The sequence below is a fragment of the Oncorhynchus kisutch genome, unplaced genomic scaffold (assembly GCF_002021735.2).
Source record: "Oncorhynchus kisutch isolate 150728-3 unplaced genomic scaffold, Okis_V2 scaffold909, whole genome shotgun sequence".
NCBI classification, from domain to species: domain Eukaryota; kingdom Metazoa; phylum Chordata; class Actinopteri; order Salmoniformes; family Salmonidae; genus Oncorhynchus; species Oncorhynchus kisutch.
In genome coordinates, this window is record NW_022262854.1 from 39,968 (window position 1) to 62,612 (window position 22,645).

The 22,645-nt window shown below is 45.3% G+C and overlaps 1 protein-coding gene across 1 annotated transcript in view; it reads right to left on the reverse strand.

Annotated features, from left to right (window-relative positions):
• The window catches only part of LOC109886485 (Na(+)/H(+) exchange regulatory cofactor NHE-RF2), a 57,019-nt gene that overhangs the window by 11,115 nt on the left and 23,259 nt on the right, over positions 1 to 22,645 (reverse strand). The window contains exon 3 of the mRNA XM_031816988.1: positions 6,695 to 6,913. Within this exon, the coding sequence (XP_031672848.1) occupies positions 6,695 to 6,913 (219 nt within the window). The remainder of the gene's footprint in view (positions 1 to 6,694; positions 6,914 to 22,645) is intronic.

Consider the following 22,645-nt stretch of genomic DNA (forward strand, 5'->3'; position numbering starts at 1 on the left):
CCCAAACTGTTGCCACAAAGTTGGAAGCCCAGAATCATCTAGAATAAGGGGCCTAGCCCAAACCATGAAAAACAGCCCCAGACCATTATTCCCCCTCCACAAAACTTTACCGTTGGCACTATGCATTGGGGCAGGTAGTGTTTTCCTGCCATCCGCCAAACCCAGATTCGTCCGTCAGACTGCCAGGTGGCGAAGCATGATTCATCACTCCAGAGAACGCGTTTCCACTGCTCCAGAGTCCAAGCTTTATACCATTCCAGCTGACGCTTGGTATTGCTCATGGTGATCTTAGGCTTGTGTGCGACTGCTCGGCCATGGAAACCCATTTTTATGAAGCTCCCGACAAACAGTTGTTGTGCTGCTGATGCTTCCAGAGGCAGTTTGGAACTCAGTAGTGAGTGTTGCAACCGGTGATAGATGATTTTAACGCACCACACACTTCAGCACTCGGCGGTCCCGTTCTGTGAGCTTATGTGGCACACCATTTCGTGGCTGAGCTGTCGTTGCTCCTAGACATTTCCACTATACAATAACAGCACTTACAGTTGAGCGGGGCAGCTCTAGCAGGGCAGAAATTTGACGAACAGACTTGTTGGAAAGGTGGCATCCTATGATGCCACGTTGAAAGTCACTGAGCTCTCAAAAAGCCATTCTACAGCCAATGTTTGTCTAGGGAGATTTCATGGCGGTGAGCTGGATTTTATACACCTGTCAGCAACGGGTGTGGCTAAAATAGCCAAATCCACTATTTTTATTTTATTTTTATTTTACCTTTATTTAACCAGGTAGGCAAGTTGAGAACAAGTTCTCATTTACAATTGCGACCTGGCCAAGATAAAGCAAAGCAGTTCGACAGATACAACGACACAGAGTTACACATGGAGTAAAACAAACATACAGTCAATAATACAGTATAAACAAGTCTATATACAATGTGAGCAAATGAGGTGAGAAGGGAGGTAAAGGCAAAAAAGTCCATGGTGGCAAAGTAAATACAATATAGCAAGTAAAACACTGGAATGGTAGTTTTGCAATGGAAGAATGTGCAAAGTAGAAATAAAAATAATGGGGTGCAAAGAAGCAAAATAAATAAATAAATTAAAAATTAAATACAGTTGGGAAAGAGGTAGTTGTTTGGGCTAAATTATAGGTGGGCTATGTACAGGTGCAGTAATCTGTGAGCTGCTCTGACAGTTGGTGCTTAAAGCTAGTGAGGGAGATAAGTGTTTCCAGTTTCAGAGATTTTTGTAGTTCGTTCCAGTCATTGGCAGCAGAGAACTGGAAGGAGAGGCGGCCAAAGAAAGAATTGGTTCTGGGGGTGACTAGAGAGATATACCTGCTGGAGCGTGTGCCACAGGTGGGAGATGCTATGGTGACCAGCGAGCTGAGATAAGGGGGGACTTTGCCTAGCAGGGTCTTGTAGATGACATGGAGCCAGTGGGTTTGGCGACGAGTATGAAGCGAGGGCCAGCCAACGAGAGCGTACAGGTCGCAATGGTGGGTAGAATATGGGGCTTTGGTGACAAAACGGATTGCACTGTGATAGACTGCATCCAATTTGTTGAGTAGGGTATTGGAGGCTATTTTGTAAATGACATCGCCAAAGTCGAGGATTGGTAGGATGGTCAGTTTTACAAGGGTATGTTTGGCAGCATGAGTGAAGGATGCTTTGTTGCGAAATAGGAAGCCAATTCTAGATTTAACTTTGGATTGGAGATGTTTGATATGGGTCTGGAAGGAGAGTTTACAGTCTAACCAGACACCTAAGTATTTGTAGTTGTCCACGTATTCTAAGTCAGAGCCGTCCAGAGTAGTGATGTTGGACAGGCGGGTAGGTGCAGGTAGCGATCGGTTGAAGAGCATGCATTTAGTTTTACTTGTATTTAAGAGCAATTGGAGGCCACGGAAGGAGAGTTGTATGACATTGAAGCTTGCCTGGAGGGTTGTTAACACAGTGTCCAAAGAAGGGCCGGAAGTATACAGAATGGTGTCGTCTGCCTAGAGGTGGATCAGAGACTCACCAGCAGCAAGAGCGACCTCATTGATGTATACAGAGAAGAGAGTCGGTCCAAGAATTGAACCCTGTGGCACCCCCATAAAGACTGCCAGAGGTCCGGACAGCAGACCCTCCGATTTGACACACTGAACTCTATCAGAGAAGTAGTTGGTGAACCAGGCGAGGCAATCATTTGAGAAACCAAGGCTGTCGAGTCTGCCGATGAGGATGTGGTGATTGACAGAGTCGAAAGCCTTGGCTAGATCAATGAATACGGCTGCACAGTAATGTTTCTTATCGATGGCGGTTAAGATAACGTTTAGGACCTTGAGCGTGGCTGAGGTGCACCCATGACCAGCTCTGAAACCAGATTGCATAGCAGAGAAGGTATGGTGAGATTCGAAATGGTCGGTAATCTGTTTGTTGACTTGGCTTTCGAAGACCTTAGAAAGGCACGGTAGGATAGATATAGGTCTGTAGCAGTTTGGGTCAAGAGTGTCCCCCCCTTTGAAGAGGGGGATGACCGCAGCTGCTTTCCAATCTTTGGGAATCTCAGACTCACAATTTGAAGAGTTGTCCACATACTTTTGTATATATGGTGTAATTAAGTAAAAATACTTTAAAGTACTACTTAAGTAGTTTTTTGGTGTATCTGTACTTTACTATTTATATTTTTGACAACTTAAAATTTTCCTCCACTGTAGTCCTAAAGAAAATGATGTACTTTTTACTTAATACATTTTCCCTGACACCCAAAAGTAGTCATTACATTTTCAATGCTTAGCAGGACAGGAAAATGGTCCACGCACTTATCAAGAGAGCATCCCTGGTCATCCCTACTGCCTCTGATCTGGGCGGACTCACTAAACACACGTGCTTCGTTTGTAAATTATGTCTGTGTGTTGGAGTGTGCCCCTGGTTATCCGTACATTTAAAAACAAGAAACTTGTGCCATCTGGTTTGCTTAATATAAGGAATGTGAAATTATTTATACTTTCACTTTTGATACCTAAGTATATTTTAGCAATTACATTTACTTTTGATACCTAAGTATATTTTAGCAATTACATTTACTTTTGATACCTAAGTATATTTTAGCAATTACATTTACTTTTGATACCTAAGTATATTTTAGCAATTACATTTACTTTTGATACCTAAGTATATTTTAGCAATTACATTTACTTTTGATACCTAAGTATATTTTAGCAATTACATTTACTTTTGATACCTAAGTATATTTTAGCAATTACATTTACTTTTGATACCTAAGTATATTTTAGCAATTACATTTACTTTTGATACCTAAGTATATTTGAGCAACTACATTTACTTTTGATACTTAAGTATATTTAAAACCAAATAGATTTTTAAAACTTTAACTCAAGTATTTTACTGGGTGACTTTCAGTCTATCGGTAAATAGCCCACCCATTTTCACCTACCTCATCCCCATACTGTTTTTATTTATTTACTTTTCTGCTCTTTTGCACACCAATATCTCTACCTGTACATGACCATCTGATCAATTATCACTCCAGTGTTAATCTGTAAAATTGCATGCCTTTTGGACACAATGTATATAGACTTTTTTTCTTTTCTACTGTGTTATTGACTTGTTAATTGTTTACTCCATGTGTTGTCTGTTCACACTGCTATGCTTTATCTGGCCAGATCGCAGTTGCAAATGAGAACTTGTTCTCAACTAGCCTAGCTGGTTAAATAAAGGTTAAATAAAAATAAAATAAACATTTTTCTATCAAGGTATCTTTAATTTTATTCAAGTATGACAATTGGGTACTTTTTCCACCACTGATTATAGGGACCCTGAATCAGTGGGTAGGGAGTAACTTCACTTAGCGCTAATCTAGCTAACACAGACAGGGTTTCAATGACTATAGACAAACCACTCTGAGCTGAAACTGTACACCCAGACTGTGTTCATTAGAAATCCCTTTCACTCGGTCCTGTCAAAACACAGCTGATACTGTTGAGCCCCATTCATACAGGAAAGGAGAAGGCCAAGGCGTTTAACTGTTGTGTTCAGAGGAGGACACCAATACAGGTTCTTGATCTACAAATACCTTCTTGAATATGATGTGGTGGAATGTCACAGCTGGTTGCTGAATGCTGCTTTGCAGACATATTGGGGAAGGTAATGCATAGACGTAGAATGAGATTCTATTGTTATGAATTGAAGAGCACAGTAGAGACAGACAGTACTGTATTGTCTCAAGTATTTGGCCTCTCTGAGAGCTTACTTTATCTAAGCAGTGGGGTGGGAAGTCAGTGGAATGTCCTACAGTACTGCATTGAACTATACCCTGTATTAACCCAATGGAGCCCATTGTATTTACTGTCCTGTGTAGTCATCTGTCTCTGTCTCTCTCTCCCTGGGCGTGTGTGTATTCAGGTTCAGGGCAAGGTATCTCTGTCTCTCTCCCTGGGCGTGTGTATTCAGGTTCAGGGCAAGGGATCTCTGTCTCTCTCCCTGGGCGTGTGTATTCAGGTTCAGGGCAAGGTATCTCTGTCTCTCTCCCTGGGCGTGTGTATTCAGGTTCAGGGCAGGGCATCTCTGTCTCTCTCCCTGGGCGTGTGTATTCAGGTTCAGGGCAGGGCATCTCTGTCTCTCTCCCTGGGCGTGTGTGTATTCAGGTTCAGGGCAAGGTATCTCTGTCTCTCTCCCTGGGCGTGTGTGTATTCAGGTTCAGGGCAAGGTATCTCTGTCTCTCTCCCTGGGCGTGTGTATTCAGGTTCAGGGCAGGGCATCTCTGTCTCTCTCCCTGGGCGTGTGTATTCAGGTTCAGGGAAGGGCATCTCTGTCTCTCTCCCTGGGCGTGTGTATTCAGGTTCAGGGAAGGGTATCTCTGTCTCTCTCTCTGGGCGTGTGTATTCAGGTTCAGGGAAGGGTATCTCTGTCTCTCTCCCTGGGCGTGTGAATACAGGTTCAGGAAAGGGCATCTCTGTCATCTCTGTCAATTACATTTCAATTTAAGGGGCTTTATTAGGAACTGGACCTTTTTTGGAACACCATCATTTTTGTCTTACTGAGATTTACTGTCAGGGCCCAGGTCTGACAGAATCTGTGCAGAAGATCGAGGTCTCTCTGTCTCTCTCTCTCTGGATGTGTGTCTTCGGGTGCAGGGCAGGGACTCTTTAGTCTCTATATAAACATGATAAAACCTATTTCTGGACCATAGAGCACATAGACAGGGAGTGACCTGGCCTGTTATTGTCATCTAACAGACACAGGAAGCTAGCTCCCATAGCTACAGATCACTCTCCCTGTTTCCTGTTGCTGGACAGACCGAGGCACATCAAAGCATTGAAAGCAACTCCTCCCTCTAGTGCCAGTGTGTGTACAGCCGTCCGTGTTACTCGTACTGTATGGGCAGGACTGGAATGGTATAGCCATGCATGTGTGTGTGAGTCTCTCTTTGACCCTGTTGGGGTCTACTGTATCCAACTGCTCTGCCTGCCATATTACACTGTTTTTACTGTTTCCAGCCTTGTGTTTTCACCACAACGCCATGGTAACGTCATGGTAATGCTACGAGCCAGGTTAGGTTTAGTTAAACCAAGCTAGATTCTGTTTGACCCTGTGGTTTTGATGCAGTGTATTTTACGTCCTGTCTGACCCTGTATTTGGCCCTGCCTGACCCTGTATTTGGCCCTGTCTGACCCTGTTTTGGCCCTGTGTGGCCTTGTTAGGCCCTGATGTACTGCTCTGGGGTCAGGGCTCATGGGAATGTGTCTGGGGGTCTGATTGAGAGGGTGTATGGTGAGCAGGATCAGTATGTTTCACACGTCTGCTTCTCCCCTGTGTCTCCTTCTATCCCTCTATCTCTGACCCTCTGCTTTCCCACCATCCCTTCTTTCTCCCACACATTCAGGCCTCATATGTTTCTCTCTTGTCTGTATCCTGCTTTCAGACTGAATAACCTCTCCCCCTATCAGCCTGTCCTCCTTAATCTCAACTAAAACATGTGTGAGATGAGGCTGGGCTCCAGGCCGTGTTATAGCAGTGGTATCGTTAGAGGGGTTAAACCAGGCACATGTGGCCCTGCACACGCATGAAGGATGAGCATCGAGACTTCTGCCACACGAGGTCACACATGTGTACACACACTGATAAGCACAAACATTCACAAGCAAGCACACATACATTTGCATGTACATAGGGGAGTAAAATGCCTCTTGGGGTCTCACTCTGTATCCCTTATCTCAGACACATGTTCAATCACCCCACTCCCTCTCTCTCTCTGTTCTATAAACCCCCTTAATTAGGGTGTTCCAACCCCATTTCTCAAAGCCCACCTCATTAGGGTCTCATTAGGACCAATGTAAACTAGCTGATTGGAGCCTGTCTCCTTCTCTCTCACCACTTGTCTAAAGTTTACAAACCAAGCCTCTACTGGTCCATAGTTCCGTGATTATTAAGACATCAGACTCCCTCCTCCCTCTCCCACCAATCCCCTGCACCTCTATTCTCCTCCTGGACTAGCCCTTCTTCCCAGCCTCCTCCTCACACACCTATCCTCCTCACCTTCATGAAAAATAAACCCCTTCATGGAGCTCCACAGCCCCCCACCCGTCTTCTTCAGTCTCTAACCACTTGCCCTCTTTCGACACCAATCCTCCCCTCCTCCACCCATCCCCCTCTCCTCTCCCCTCCTTCACCCATCCCCTCTCCCCTCACCTCTATGAGTCTGTCCTGTGGTCTGAGCCCGGCGTGGTCGGCTGGAGACCCAGGGTCCAGGGAGCGGATGTACTGGCCCGGCCGGGACTTCTCACTGTGCAGGTTGAAGCCGTAGCCAGTCTCGGCCCGCACCAGGTGGCATAGCCTGGGGAACAGCTCCGATGGGTCCACTGGTGTCCGCGCCACCTGGGCATGGGCATTAACATGGGCCAGAGCCTCCTGTAGTGAACAGAGAGAAAGATACACAATATCATCTACAGTTGAGTCATATACACTACTAAGTACTCAAAGAAGTCCTGTCAGATGTAAGTGCAGAAGGAAGAAGTTTGGATCCCTCCAATAGTCTTTATTGCTTGTTTGTGTTCTCTACCAAACAAACACCACTAATGTGTTTCATTTGTTGTCCATTATCACAGGGAAATGAAATGTGTCTTCTGCTTGATCCCAACCCCTACCTATCTACTGTATATTCTGTTTAACTTGAGTCAGAGAAGCAGAACAGATTGAAGATACGACCCCTACCTATCTACTGTATATTCTGTTTAACTTGAGTCAGAGAAGCAGAACAGATTGAAGATACGACCCCTACCTATCTACTGTATATTCTGTTTAACTTGAGTCAGAGAAGCAGAACAGATTGAAGATACGACCCCTACCTATCTACTGTATATTCTGTTTAACTTGAGTCAGAGAAGCAGAACAGATTGAAGATACCCACACATAGTATGTACAACACCAGCACATGTACTAAGGCCATATGAGCAGAGAGAGAAATATTCCGTGACAGATCATCCTGATGTTATTACAGTAAGATGACTGTCAAAGAAATCAAATAGTTATCACACCACAGGAATGTCCATACTGTTTGTAGGCCTGTATCTCCTTAACACTGCTAGCCTATCAGTGGAAAAAACACTCAGCAGCTGCTCTATACGGAGTCTATAGTTGTAATGACAATGATTTGGACTTTAAGTATAGAAAGACAATCTCCAACTCAAAGACCTTCCCTTTGTATAAAACTAACTCATCTCAACACCACATACCACTCACCTCAACCACAGCCACACATAACAACTGATTATCAGGAAAGTGATATGCAATCTGAGATAAAAGGGTTTCAAACAGGTTCTTCAGCTGTCCCCATAGGATAACCCTTTTTGGTTCCAGGATAACCCTTTTTGGTTCCAGGTAGAACCCTTTTGTGTTTGATGTAGAGCCCTCGGTGGAAAGGAACCTGGAACTAAAACGGTTCTAGCTGAAGAACCCTTTTAGGTTCTAGATAGCACCTTTTTCTAAGACTGTAGACCACACTGTACATGGGAATCGGAGTAAATGTTGTGTTGAGTATCTGTGTAAAACGTCAATGAGCATCTAGTGTCATGACTTCAGCCGAAGTCGGCTCCTCTCCTTGTTCAGGCGGCGTTCGGTGGTCGATGTCACCGGCTTTCTAGCCATCGCCGCTCCATTTTTCATGTATCCATTTGTTTTGTCTTGTTCCCTGCACACCTGGTTTACATTCCCCAATCAATCTACATGTATTTATTCCCCTGTTCCCCATCATGTCTTTGTGTGAGATTGTTTGTGTTACGTGTGTATTGTTGACCAGACTGGCTTGTTTTTTCCGTGTTATTTTTCATGAAGATGTTTATTCTTAAACATAATTATTGTGACGGTTTTGCGCGTTTTGCACTTTTGCCTAAATAAAGTGTGCGCCTGTTTACAAATCCCTGCTCTCCTGCACCTGAATTCGCTACCAGTACGTACACTTCTGACATCTAGGTTAATTCACTAACAATACGTGTCACTGGTGACAGAGTAATTGTTATTAATGACATGGTGTAACCTCACCTCCACTGTGGGGTGATAAGGAGTTGTTATGGAGTGGTAAAGGGGGTGTAGGGGGTCTGGGCTAACCCCCATATGGGACCCTATCCCTCAAACACCCAATGAAGAACACATACCTGCCACACACTATCAGTGTGTGTGTGTGTACTATCACACAATATCTGCATTATACATCGCCTGTCATCAGACAATACATCCAGTCCTGCCAAGGTATTTTTAGCAGACAGTGCACCACACCCTGTGTGTCTATGTTGGGACGACAACAATGGTCAGCCATTCGCTGGGCATAGAGGGAGACGAGGGAGGGATGGGTGTGGGATGGAAGGAGTACGCAGATGCATGGATGTCACTTTTAGAAGTATTACGAGGTAGATATCTAATATATCTGTTTTAATACTGACTAAATCTCTCTCTCCTCAACACCAAAATATAAAACATGGCCCATTTCATGGACAGAATTCCATAAAATTGCTTAAACCAACAGCGTTCCGGGAAGGATGCCCTAAGAAAATCCTCCAGGCCTGATGTGGAGTACAATGGAATGATTCAGACTGATTTCATTCAAATTCATTCTTATTGGCAGAGAAGCAGGAAGTGACCGCAAGGCCAAGAGGAAGGGGTGGGGCTTAATACAGAGAGGTCACTTAGCTATTACCACCCAGGGATCTGTCCTGGATCCACATAGAGAGAGATGGAGGGGGAAAACGAGGTTGAGAGAAAGAGAGGATATAAAGAGAGAGGTATAGAGAGAGATGGAGAGAAAAAGTTGAGAAGAAAGAGAGAGGTTGTGTGTGTATGGAAGAGAAAGAAGAAACAAGAGAGTTGAAACAGAGAGCGAGAGTGAGTGAGTTCTGGAAGGTCTGAGAGTAAGATAAACAGTGTGAACAGCCCTGCTGGTAGACATTAGCGAGGGGAGACGGCCGTCCCTGCCAAGCCAACCTCTGACTGCCTCTAGATGCCCGTCCACACAGCACTAATCACCCCCTGGAGAGTGGCCCATGTCATCGTCCCTCTGTACGTGTGTGTGTCTTCCTCTTTCTGTGCCAAAGGCCCTCTTCGCTCTACCTTAGCCAGCACCATCTGTGAGGGCCAATCTGGGCTGAGGTGCAGCGAAACGGGAGACGTCTTATTAAAGAGTGGTGATTGGCTTGGAGGAAAAACAATGCATCAGTTAACAAGGGACTTGGAAGATATGAGAAGCCTTCTGAGGATCTGTCCAATCCAAGTGGTCATAACAACTCTGACAATACTGTATATCTAAATGGGATTTCTCTGTTTCTGCAAGCCAGATGGCAATGATCAAATGTCAGTACACCAACAGCCGTTCATGTGATTGTTTTCTCCTGTTTCTGAAGGGCAAGATAACATCTATTAAAAGGAAAGGAGGAAAAACAGAGAAGTAAACAAAGGAAAATAATCAATGTTATGACACGATGTATGTTATGACACGATCATTATGAGACGATGTATGTTATGACACGATCATTGAGACGATGTATGTTATGACATGATCATTATGAGACGATGTATGTTATGACAAGATCATTATGAGACGATGTATGTTATGACACGATCATTATGAGACGATGTATGTTATGACAAGATCATTGAGACGATGTATGTTATGACACGATCATTATGAGACGATGTATGTTATGACACGATCATTATGAGACGATGTATGTTATGACACGATCATTATGAGACGATGTATGTTATGACACGATCATTATGAGACGTATGTTATGACACGATCATTATGAGACAATGTATGTTATGACAAGATCATTGAGACGATGTATGTTATGACAAGATCATTGAGACGATGTATGTTATGACAAGATCATTGAGACGATGTATGTTATGACACGATCATTGAGACGATGTATGTTATGACACGATCATTGAGACGATGTATGTTATGACAAGATCATTGAGACGATGTATGTTATGACAAGATCATTGAGACGATGTATGTTATGACAAGATCATTGAGACGATGTATGTTATGACAAGATCATTGAGACGATGTATGTTATGACAAGATCATTGAGACGATGTATGTTATGACACGATCATTGAGACGATGTATGTTATGACACGTTCATTATGAGACGATGTATGTTATGACACGATCATTGAGACGATGTATGTTATGACACGATCATTATGAGACGATGTATGTTATGACACGATCATTATGAGACGATGTATGTTATGACACGATCATTATGAGACGATGTATGTTATGACATGTTCATTATGAGACGATGTATGTTATGACACGATCATTATGAGACGATGTATGTTATGACACGATCATTATGAGACGATGTATGTTATGACACGATCATTATGAGACGATGTACCTTATACAAACATTAAAGAAGTGGTTGTTACATGTGATGTACTGCACTGAGCTTGGTGTTACAACATCTTTCAGTTATAGTCACTCTCACACCTGTGGCGGGTGTGGAAGGACTGGTTAGTTGAGCTGACAGCCAGCAGAGATAGAGAATATAAATCACAACACTGCCAAATATGGCCGCCCTCCAGGCTTCACTCCTCCAACTCCACTTGGCAACAGTGTGGGAGTTTTGGAGCCAACTGGGAACAAGAATAAGAGGTATTTCCTATCTAGGTTAATGATGATATCTGTAATTATGGATGGATATAAAGCCAGTGTTCATGTGGTAGTTTCATTAGTTCTTTTTCAGGTGGGGTTAGGCAGTTTCAACCTTCACCCCTATTTATGAGGGAAAAATGGACTATTCCAACGCTATCACTGTAGAAAGACTTGGCTTGATCCATGTTAGAATGATTTTTTTTTTTTAATGGGTCAGTCTCTAATGGGTCAGTGGCTTTTAGATACTTTGATGAGAAACAGAACAAAATCGAGTTTTTGCTTTTTCCCTTCTGTCGGCAAACAAGCCTATAATCAGGAAATCACTTCAGGGTGAGAACTCAAACCTTGTTTTGGAAAATCAAGTGTTCTGTTTAGGAACTCTGTACAGAATGACATTCTCCAATCCCATTCCAATATGTGTGAGCTACGTTTCTGTTTCTGAACACAGCCATTGGAAACTAACAGGCATACATTCTAATGATTCCTAAAGGAAAATCCAAACAGAATGGTTTTCCACCTTCATGATATCCATACAACATAGTCAGGCTGAGTGCAGGGCTTTTCCTAGTCAAGTCACATTGTCAGGAAACAGTATGCACTGTAAGTAGGGTCAGGAGTTTTTCCTGACCACATGACCTGACCAGGAAGAACTCAAAGGCCCTGGTATTAGGATAGAACTAGGCCCTGATATTAGAATAGAACTAGGGCCCTGGTATTAGAACAGAACTAGGCCCTGGTATTAGAACAGACTAGGCCCTGGTATTAGAACAGAACTAGGCCCTGTTATTAAAAACAGAACTAGGCACCTGGTATTAGAACAGAACTAGGTCCTGGTATTAGAACAGACCTAGGTCCTGGTATTAGAACAGACCTAGGCCCTGGTATTAGAACAGACCTAGGCCCTGGTATAGAACAGCCCTAGGCCCTGGTATTAGAACAGACCTAGGCCCTGGTATTAGAACAGTAACTAGGCCCTGGTATTAGAACAGAACTAGGCCTGGTATTAGAACAGAACTAGGCCCTGGTATTAGAATAGAACTAGGTCCTGGTATTAGAATAGAACTAGGCCCTGGTATTAGAACAGAACTAGGCCCTGGTATTAGAACAGAACTAGGCCCTGGTATTAGAACAGAACTAGGCCCTGGTATGCTTTCCTGCCTGCCTGCCTGCCTGCCTGTGTGATGTGTGTTTCTCTGTATGAGGCCCCCAGTCCTGCCTCAAGGACAAGACTCATCCCAATAAACGTCAACCTGCCCTGAGTGTGTGTCTGTACAGCGTGTGTGTGTGTGTCTGTACAGTATGTGGTGTGTGTGTGTGTCTGTACAGTATGTGGTGTGTGTGAGTGAGATTATGATGGAGCATGTGTCAATGTGTGTGTGTGTGTTTTCTCAAATGTGACCACTGGCTCTGTACGTGTGTTTGTGGTTGATGAAATGAGATCGGTGCTGTTGTTGAATTATTCACTAAGATCTCTCTGATACCACTGGTTATACTGGTGGAGAGTCTCTCTCTCTGATACCACTGGTTATACTGGTGGAGAGTCTCTCTCTGATACCACTGGTTATACTGGTGGAGAGTCTCTCTCTCTGATACCACTGGTTATACTGGTGGAGAGTCTCTCTCTCTGATACCACTGGTTATACTGGTGGAGAGTCTCTCTCTCTGATACCACTGGTTATACTGGTGGAGAGTCTCTCTCTCTGATACCACTGGTTATACTGGTGGAGAGTCTCTCTCTGATACCACTGGTTATACTGGTGGAGAGTCTCTCTCTCTGATACACTGGTTATACTGGTGGAGAGTCTCTCTCTCTCTGATACCACTGGTTATACTGGTGGAGAGTCTCTCTCTCTGATACACTGGTTATACTGGTGGAGAGTCTCTCTCTCTGATACCACTGGTTATACTGGTGGAGAGTCTCTCTCTGATACCACTGGTTATACTGGTGGAGAGTCTCTCTCTCTGATACCACTGGTTATACTGGTGGAGAGTCTCTCTGATACCATGGTTATACTGGTGGAGAGTCTCTCTCTGATACCACTGGTTATACTGGTGGAGAGAGTCTCTCTCTGATACCACTGGTTATACTGGTGGAGAGTCTCTCTCTGATACCACTGGTTATACTGGGAGAGGTCTCTCTCTGATACCACTGGTTATACTGGTGGAGAGTCTCTCTCTGATACCACTGGTTATACTGGTGGAGAGTCTCTCTCTGATACCACTGGTTATACTGGTGGAGAGTCTCTCTCTCTGATACCACTGGTTATACTGGTGGAGAGTCTCTCTCTCTCTGATACCACTGGTTATACTGGTGGAGAGTCTCTCTCTCTGATACCACTGGTTATACTGGTGGAGAGATCTCTCTCTGATACCACTGGTTATACTGGTGGAGAGTCTCTCTCTGATACCACTGGTTATACTGGTGGAGAGTCTCTCTCTGATACCACTGGTTATACTGGTGGAGAGTCTCTCTCTCTGATACCACTGGTTATACTGGTGGAGAGTCTCTCTCTCTCTGATACCACTGGTTATACTGGTGGAGAGTCTCTCTCTCTGATACCACTGGTTATACTGGTGGAGAGTCTCTCTCTGATACCACTGGTTATACTGGTGGAGAGTCTCTCTCTGATACCACTGGTTATACTGGTGGAGAGTCTCTCTCTGATACCACTGGTTATACTGGTGGAGAGTCTCTCTCTTGATACCACTGGTTATACTGGTGGAGAGTCTCTCTCTCTCTGATACCACTGGTTATACTGGTGGAGAGTCTCTCTCTGATACCACTGGTTTACTGGTGGAGAGTCTCTCTCTGATACCACTGGTTATACTGGTGGAGAGTCTCTCTCTCTGATACCACTGGTTATACTGGTGGAGAGTCTCTCTCTGATACCACTGGTTATACTGGTGGAGAGTCTCTCTCTCTGATACCACTGGTTATACTGGTGGAGAGTCTCTCTCTCTGATACCACTGGTTATACTGGTGGAGAGTCTCTCTCTCTGATACCACTGGTTATACTGGTGGAGAGTCTCTCTCTCTCTGATACCACTGGTTATACTGGTGGAGAGTCTCTCTCTGATACCACTGGTTATACTGGTGGAGAGTCTCTCTCTCTGATCCACTGGTTATACTGGTGGAGAGTCTCTCTCTGATACCACTGGTTATACTGTGGAGAGTCTCTCTCTGATACCACTGGTTATACTGGTGGAGAGTCTCTCTCTGATACCACTGGTTATACTGGTGGAGAGTCTCTCTCTGATACCACTGGTTATACTGGTGGAGAGTCTCTCTCTCTGATACCACTGGTTATACTGGTGGAGAGTCTCTCTCTCTGATACCACTGGTTATACTGGTGGAGAGTCTCTCTCTCTGATACCACTGGTTATACTGGTGGAGAGTCTCTCTCTGATACCACTGGTTATACTGGTGGAGAGTCTCTCTCTTGATACCACTGGTTATACTGGTGGAGAGTCTCTCTCTGATACCACTGGTTATACTGGTGGAGAGTCTCTCTCTCTGATACCACTGGTTATACTGGTGGAGAGTCTCTCTCTGATACCACTGGTTATACTGGTGGAGAGTCTCTCTCTCTGATACCACTGGTTATACTGGTGGAGAGTCTCTCTCTGATACCACTGGTTATACTGGTGGAGAGTCTCTCTCTGATACCACTGGTTATACTGGTGGAGAGTCTCTCTCTCTCTGATACCACTGGTTATACTGGTGGAGAGTCTCTCTCTGATACCACTGGTTATACTGGTGGAGAGTCTCTCTCTCTGATACCACTGGTTATACTGGTGGAGAGTCTCTCTCTCTGATACCACTGGTTATACTGGTGGAGAGTCTCTCTCTCTGATACCACTGGTTATACTGGTGGAGAGTCTCTCTCTGATACCACTGGTTATTTATACTGGTGGTGAGAGAGTCTCTCTCTGATACCACTGGTTATACTGGTGGAGAGTCTCTCTCTGATACCACTGGTTATACTGGTGGAGAGTCTCTCTCTGATACCACTGGTTATACTGGTGGAGAGTCTCTCTCTCTGATACCACTGGTTATACTGGTGGAGAGTCTCTCTCTGATACCACTGGTTATACTGGTGGAGAGTCTCTCTCTCTGATACCACTGGTTATACTGGTGGAGAGTCTCTCTCTGATACCACTGGTTATACTGGTGGAGAGTCTCTCTCTCTGATACCACTGGTTATACTGGTGGAGAGTCTCTCTCTCTGATACCACTGGTTATACTGGTGGAGAGTCTCTCTCTCTGATACCACTGGTTATACTGGTGGAGAGTCTCTCTCTGATACCACTGGTTATACTGGTGGAGAGTCTCTCTCTCTGATACCACTGGTTATACTGGTGGAGAGTCTCTCTCTCTGATACCACTGGTTATACTGGTGGAGAGTCTCTCTCTCTGATGATACCACTGGTTATACTGGTGGAGAGTCTCTCTCTCTGATACCACTGGTTATACTGGTGGAGAGTCTCTCTCTCTGATACCACTGGTTATACTGGTGGAGAGTCTCTCTCTCTGATACCACTGGTTATACTGGTGGAGAGTCTCTCTCTGATACCACTGGTTATACTGGTGGAGAGTCTCTCTCTCTCTGATACCACTGGTTATACTGGTGGAGAGTCTCTCTCTGATACCACTGGTTATACTGGTGGAGAGTCTCTCTCTGATACCACTGGTTATACTGGTGGAGAGTCTCTCTCTGATACCACTGGTTATACTGGTGGAGAGTCTCTCTCTGATACCACTGGTTATACTGGTGGAGAGTCTCTCTCTCTGATACCACTGGTTATACTGGTGGAGAGTCTCTCTCTGATACCACTGGTTATACTGGTGGAGAGTCTCTCTCTCTGATACCACTGGTTATACTGGTGGAGAGTCTCTCTCTGATACCACTGGTTATACTGGTGGAGAGTCTCTCTCTCTGATACCACTGGTTATACTGGTGGAGAGTCTCTCTCTTGATACCACTGGTTATACTGGTGGAGAGTCTCTCTCTCTGATACCACTGGTTATACTGGTGGAGAGTCTCTCTCTCTGATACCACTGGTTATACTGGTGGAGAGTCTCTCTCTCTGATACCACTGGTTATACTGGTGGAGAGTCTCTCTCTCTGATACCACTGGTTATACTGGTGGAGAGTCTCTCTCTCTGATACCACTGGTTATACTGGTGGAGAGTCTCTCTCTCTGATACCACTGGTTATACTGGTGGAGAGTCTCTCTCTCTGATACCACTGGTTATACTGGTGGAGAGTCTCTCTCTCTGATACCACTGGTTATACTGGTGGAGAGTCTCTCTCTCTGATACCACTGGTTATACTGGTGGAGAGTCTCTCTCTCTGATACCACTGGTTATACTGGTGGAGAGTCTCTCTCTCTGATACCACTGGTTATACTGGTGGAGAGTCTCTCTCTCTGATACCACTGGTTATACTGGTGGAGAGTCTCTCTCTGATACCACTGGTTATACTGGTGGAGAGTCTCTCTCTCTGATACCACTGGTTATACTGGTGGAGGGTCTCTCTCTCTGATACCACTGGTTATACTGGTGGAGAGTCTCTCTCTCTCTGATACCACTGGTTATACTGGTGGAGAGTCTCTCTCTGATACCACTGGTTATACTGGTGGAGAGTCTCTCTCTCTGATACCACTGGTTATACTGGTGGAGAGTCTCTCTCTCTGATACCACTGGTTATACTGGTGGAGAGTCTCTCTCTCTCTGATACCACTGGTTATACTGGTGGAGAGTCTCTCTCTGATACCACTGGTTATACTGGTGGAGAGTCTCTCTCTCTGATACCACTGGTTATACTGGTGGAGAGTCTCTCTCTCTGATACCACTGGTTATACTGGTGGAGAGTCTCTCTCTCTGATACCACTGGTTATACTGGTGGAGAGTCTCTCTCTCTGATACCACTGGTTATACTGGTGGAGAGTCTCTCTCTGATACCACTGGTTATACTGGTGGAGAGTCTCTCTCTGATACCACTGGTTATACTGGTGGAGAGTCTCTCTCTGATACCACTGGTTATACTGGTGGAGAGTCTCTCTCTCTGATACCACTGGTTATACTGGTGGAGAGTCTCTCTCTGATACCACTGGTTATACTGGTGGAGAGTCTCTCTCTCTGATACCACTGGTTATACTGGTGGAGAGTCTCTCTCTGATACCACTGGTTATACTGGTGGTGGAAAGTCTCTCTCTGATACCACTGGTTATACTGGTGGAGAGTCTCTCTCTCTCTGATACCACTGGTTATACTGGTGGAGAGTCTCTCTCTCTGATACCACTGGTTATACTGGTGGAGAGTCTCTCTCTCTGATACCACTGGTTATACTGGTGGAGAGTCTCTCTCTCTGATACCACTGGTTATACTGGTGGAGAGTCTCTCTCTCTGATACCACTGGTTATACTGGTGGAGAGTCTCTCTCTCTGATACCACTGGTTATACTGGTGGAGAGTCTCTCTCTGATACCACTGGTTATACTGGTGGAGAGTCTCTCTCTGATACCACTGGTTATACTGGTGGAGAGTCTCTTCTCTGATACCACTGGTTATACTGGTGGAGAGTCTCTCTCTCTCTGATACCACTGGTTATACTGGTGGAGAGTCTCTCTCTCTGATACCACTGGTTATACTGGTGGAGAGTCTCTCTCTCTGATACCACTGGTTATACTGGTGGAGAGTCTCTCTCTGATACCACTGGTTATACTGGTGGAGAGTCTCTCTCTCTGATACCACTGGTTATACTGGTGGAGAGTCTCTCTCTCTGATACCACTGGTTATACTGGTGGAGAGTCTCTCTCTCTCTGATACCACTGGTTATACTGGTGGAGAGTCTCTCTCTCTGATACCACTGGTTATACTGGTGGAGAGTCTCTCTCTCTCTGATACCACTGGTTATACTGGTGGAGAGTCTCTCTCTCTGATACTGGTTGGTTATACTGGTGGAGAGTCTCTCTCTGATACCACTGGTTATACTGGTGGAGAGTCTCTCTCTCTGATACCACTGGTTATACTGGTGGAGAGTCTCTCTCTGATACCACTGGTTATACTGGTGGAGAGTCTCTCTCTGATACCACTGGTTATACTGGTGGAGAGTCTCTCTCTGATACCACTGGTTATACTGGTGGAGAGTCTCTCTCTCTGATACCACTGGTTATACTGGTGGAGAGTCTCTCTCTGATACCACTGGTTATACTGGTGGAGAGTCTCTCTCTGATACCACTGGTTATACTGGTGGAGAGTCTCTCTCTCTGATACCACTGGTTATACTGGTGGAGAGTCTCTCTCTGATACCACTGGTTATACTGGTGGAGAGTCTCTCTCTCTCTGATACCACTGGTTATACTGGTGGAGAGTCTCTCTCTGATACCACTGGTTATACTGGTGGAGAGTCTCTCTCTGATACCACTGGTTATACTGGTGGAGAGTCTCTCTCTCTCTGATACCACTGGTTATACTGGTGGAGAGTCTCTCTCTCTGATACCACTGGTTATACTGGTGGAGAGTCTCTCTCTGATACCACTGGTTATACTGGTGGAGAGTCTCTCTCTCTCTGATACCACTGGTTATACTGGTGGAGAGTCTCTCTCTGATACCACTGGTTATACTGGTGGAGAGTCTCTCTCTCTGATACCACTGGTTATACTGGTGGAGAGTCTCTCTCTCTGATACCACTGGTTATACTGGTGGAGAGTCTCTCTCTCTGATACCACTGGTTATACTGGTGGAGAGTCTCTCTCTCTGATACCACTGGTTATACTGGTGGAGAGTCTCTCTCTCTCTGATACCACTGGTTATACTGGTGGAGAGTCTCTCTCTCTGATACCACTGGTTATACTGGTGGAGAGTCTCTCTCTCTGATACCACTGGTTATATGGTGGAGAGTCTCTCTCTCTGATACCACTGGTTATACTGGTGGAGAGTCTCTCTCTGATACCACTGGTTATACTGGTGGAGAGTCTCTCTCTGATACCACTGGTTATACTGGTGGAGAGTCTCTCTCTGATACCACTGGTTATACTGGTGGAGAGTCTCTCTCTCTGATACCACTGGTTATACTGGTGGAGAGTCTCTCTCTGATACCACTGGTTATACTGGTGGAGAGTCTCTCTCTCTGATACCACTGGTTATACTGGTGGAGAGTCTCTCTCTGATACCACTGGTTATACTGGTGGAGAGTCTCTCTCTCTGATACCACTGGTTATACTGGTGGAGAGTCTCTCTCTCTCTGATACCACTGGTTATACTGGTGGAGAGTCTCTCTCTGATACCACTGGTTATACTGGTGGAGAGTCTCTCTCTCTGATACCACTGGTTATACTGGTGGAGAGTCTCTCTCTCTCTGATACCACTGGTTATACTGGTGGAGAGTCTCTCTCTCTGATACCACTGGTTATACTGGTGGAGAGTCTCTCTCTCTCTGATACCACTGGTTATACTGGTGGAGAGTCTCTCTCTCTCTGATACCACTGGTTATACTGGTGGAGAGTCTCTCTCTCTGATACCACTGGTTATACTGGTGGAGAGTCTCTCTCTGATACCACTGGTTATACTGGTGGAGAGTCTCTCTCTGATACCACTGGTTATACTGGTGGAGAGTCTCTCTCTCTCTGATACCACTGGTTATACTGGTGGAGAGTCTCTCTCTCTCTGATACCACTGGTTATACTGGTGGAGAGTCTCTCTCTCTGATACCACTGGTTATACTGGTGGAGAGTCTCTCTCTCTGATACCACTGGTTATACTGGTGGAAGTCTCTCTCTCTCTGATACCACTGGTTATACTGGTGGAGAGTCTCTCTCTCTGATACCACTGGTTATACTGGTGGAGAGTCTCTCTCTCTGATACCACTGGTTATACTGGTGGAGAGTCTCTCTCTCTGATACCACTGGTTATACTGGTGGAGAGTCTCTCTCTCTGATACCACTGGTTATACTGGTGGAAAGTCTCTCTCTGATACCACTGGTTATACTGGTGGAGAGTCTCTCTCTGATACCACTGGTTATACTGGTGGAGAGTCTCTCTCTGATACCACTGGTTATACTGGTGGAGAGTCTCTCTCTGATACCACTGGTTATACTGGTGGAGAGTCTCTCTCTCTGATACCACTGGTTATACTGGTGGAGAGTCTCTCTCTCTCTCTGATACCACTGGTTATACTGGTGGAGAGTCTCTCTCTGATACCACTGGTTATACTGGTGGAGAGTCTCTCTCTCTGATACCACTGGTTATACTGGTGGAGAAAGTCTCTCTCTCTGATACCACTGGTTATACTGGTGGAGAGTCTCTCTCTCTGATACCACTGGTTATACTGGTGGAGAGTCTCTCTCTGATACCACTGGTTATACTGGTGGAGAGTCTCTCTCTCTGATACCACTGGTTATACTGGTGGAGAGTCTCTCTCTCTGATACCACTGGTTATACTGGTGGAGAGTCTCTCTCTGATACCACTGGTTATACTGGTGGAGAGTCTCTCTCTCTCTGATACCACTGGTTATACTGGTGGAGAGTCTCTCTCTGATACCACTGGTTATACTGGTGGAGAGTCTCTCTCTCTGATACCACTGGTTATACTGGTGGAGAGTCTCTCTCTGATACCACTGGTTATACTGGTGGAGAGTCTCTCTCTCTGATACCACTGGTTATACTGGTGGAGAGTCTCTCTCTCTGATACCACTGGTTATACTGGTGGAGAGTCTCTCTCTCTGATACCACTGGTTATACTGGTGGAGAGTCTCTCTCTCTGATACCACTGGTTATACTGGTGGAGAGTCTCTCTCTCTGATACCACTGGTTATACTGGTGGAGAGTCTCTCTCTCTGATACCACTGGTTATACTGGTGGAGAGTCTCTCTCTCTGATACCACTGGTTATACTGGTGGAGAGTCTCTCTCTGATACCACTGGTTATACTGGTGGAGAGTCTCTCTCTCTGATACCACTGGTTATACTGGTGGAGAGTCTCTCTCTCTGATACCACTGGTTATACTGGTGGAGAGTCTCTCTCTCTGATACCACTGGTTATACTGGTGGAGAGTCTCTCTCTCTCTGATACCACTGGTTATACTGGTGGAGAGTCTCTCTCTGATACCACTGGTTATACTGGTGGAGAGTCTCTCTCTGATACCACTGGTTATACTGGTGGAGAGTCTCTCTCTGATACCACTGGTTATACTGGTGGAGAGTCTCTCTCTCTGATACCACTGGTTATACTGGTGGAGAGTCTCTCTCTCTGATACCACTGGTTATACTGGTGGAGAGTCTCTCTCTCTCTGATACACTGGTTATACTGGTGGAGAGTCTCTCTCTCTGATACCACTGGTTATACTGGTGGAGAGTCTCTCTCTCTGATACCACTGGTTATACTGGTGGAGAGTCTCTCTCTCTCTGATACCACTGGTTATACTGGTGGAGAGTCTCTCTCTCTGATACCACTGGTTATACTGGTGGAGAGTCTCTCTCTCTGATACCACTGGTTATACTGGTGGAGAGTCTCTCTCTCTGATACCACTGGTTATACTGGTGGAGAGTCTCTCTCTCTGATACCACTGGTTATACTGGTGGAGAGTCTCTCTCTCTGATACCACTGGTTATACTGGTGGAGAGTCTCTCTCTGATACCACTGGTTATACTGGTGGAGAGTCTCTCTCTCTCTGATACCACTGGTTATACTGGTGGAGAGTCTCTCTCTCTGATACCACTGGTTATACTGGTGGAGAGTCTCTCTCTCTCTGATACCACTGGTTATACTGGTGGAGGTCTCTCTCTCTGATACCACTGGTTATACTGGTGGAGAGTCTCTCTCTCTCTGATACCACTGGTTATACTGGTGGAGAGTCTCTCTCTCTGATACCACTGGTTATACTGGTGGAGAGTCTCTCTCTCTCTGATACCACTGGTTATACTGGTGGAGAGTCTCTCTCTCTCTGATACCACTGGTTATACTGGTGGAGAGTCTCTCTCTCTGATACCACTGGTTATACTGGTGGAGAGTCTCTCTCTCTGATACCACTGGTTATACTGGTGGAGAGTCTCTCTCTCTGATACCACTGGTTATACTGGTGGAGAGTCTCTCTCTCTGATACCACTGGTTATACTGGTGGAGAGTCTCTCTCTCTGATACCACTGGTTATACTGGTGGAGAGTCTCTCTCTGATACCACTGGTTATACTGGTGGAAAGTCTCTCTCTGATACCACTGGTTATACTGGTGGAGAGTCTCTCTCTGATACCACTGGTTATACTGGTGGAGAGTCTCTCTCTCTGATACCACTGGTTATACTGGTGGAAGTCTCTCTCTGATACCACTGGTTATACTGGTGGAGAGTCTCTCTCTCTGATACCACTGGTTATACTGGTGGAAAGTCTCTCTCTGATACCACTGGTTATACTGGTGGAAAGTCTCTCTCTCTGATACCACTGGTTATACTGGTGGAGAGTCTCTCTCTCTCTGATACCACTG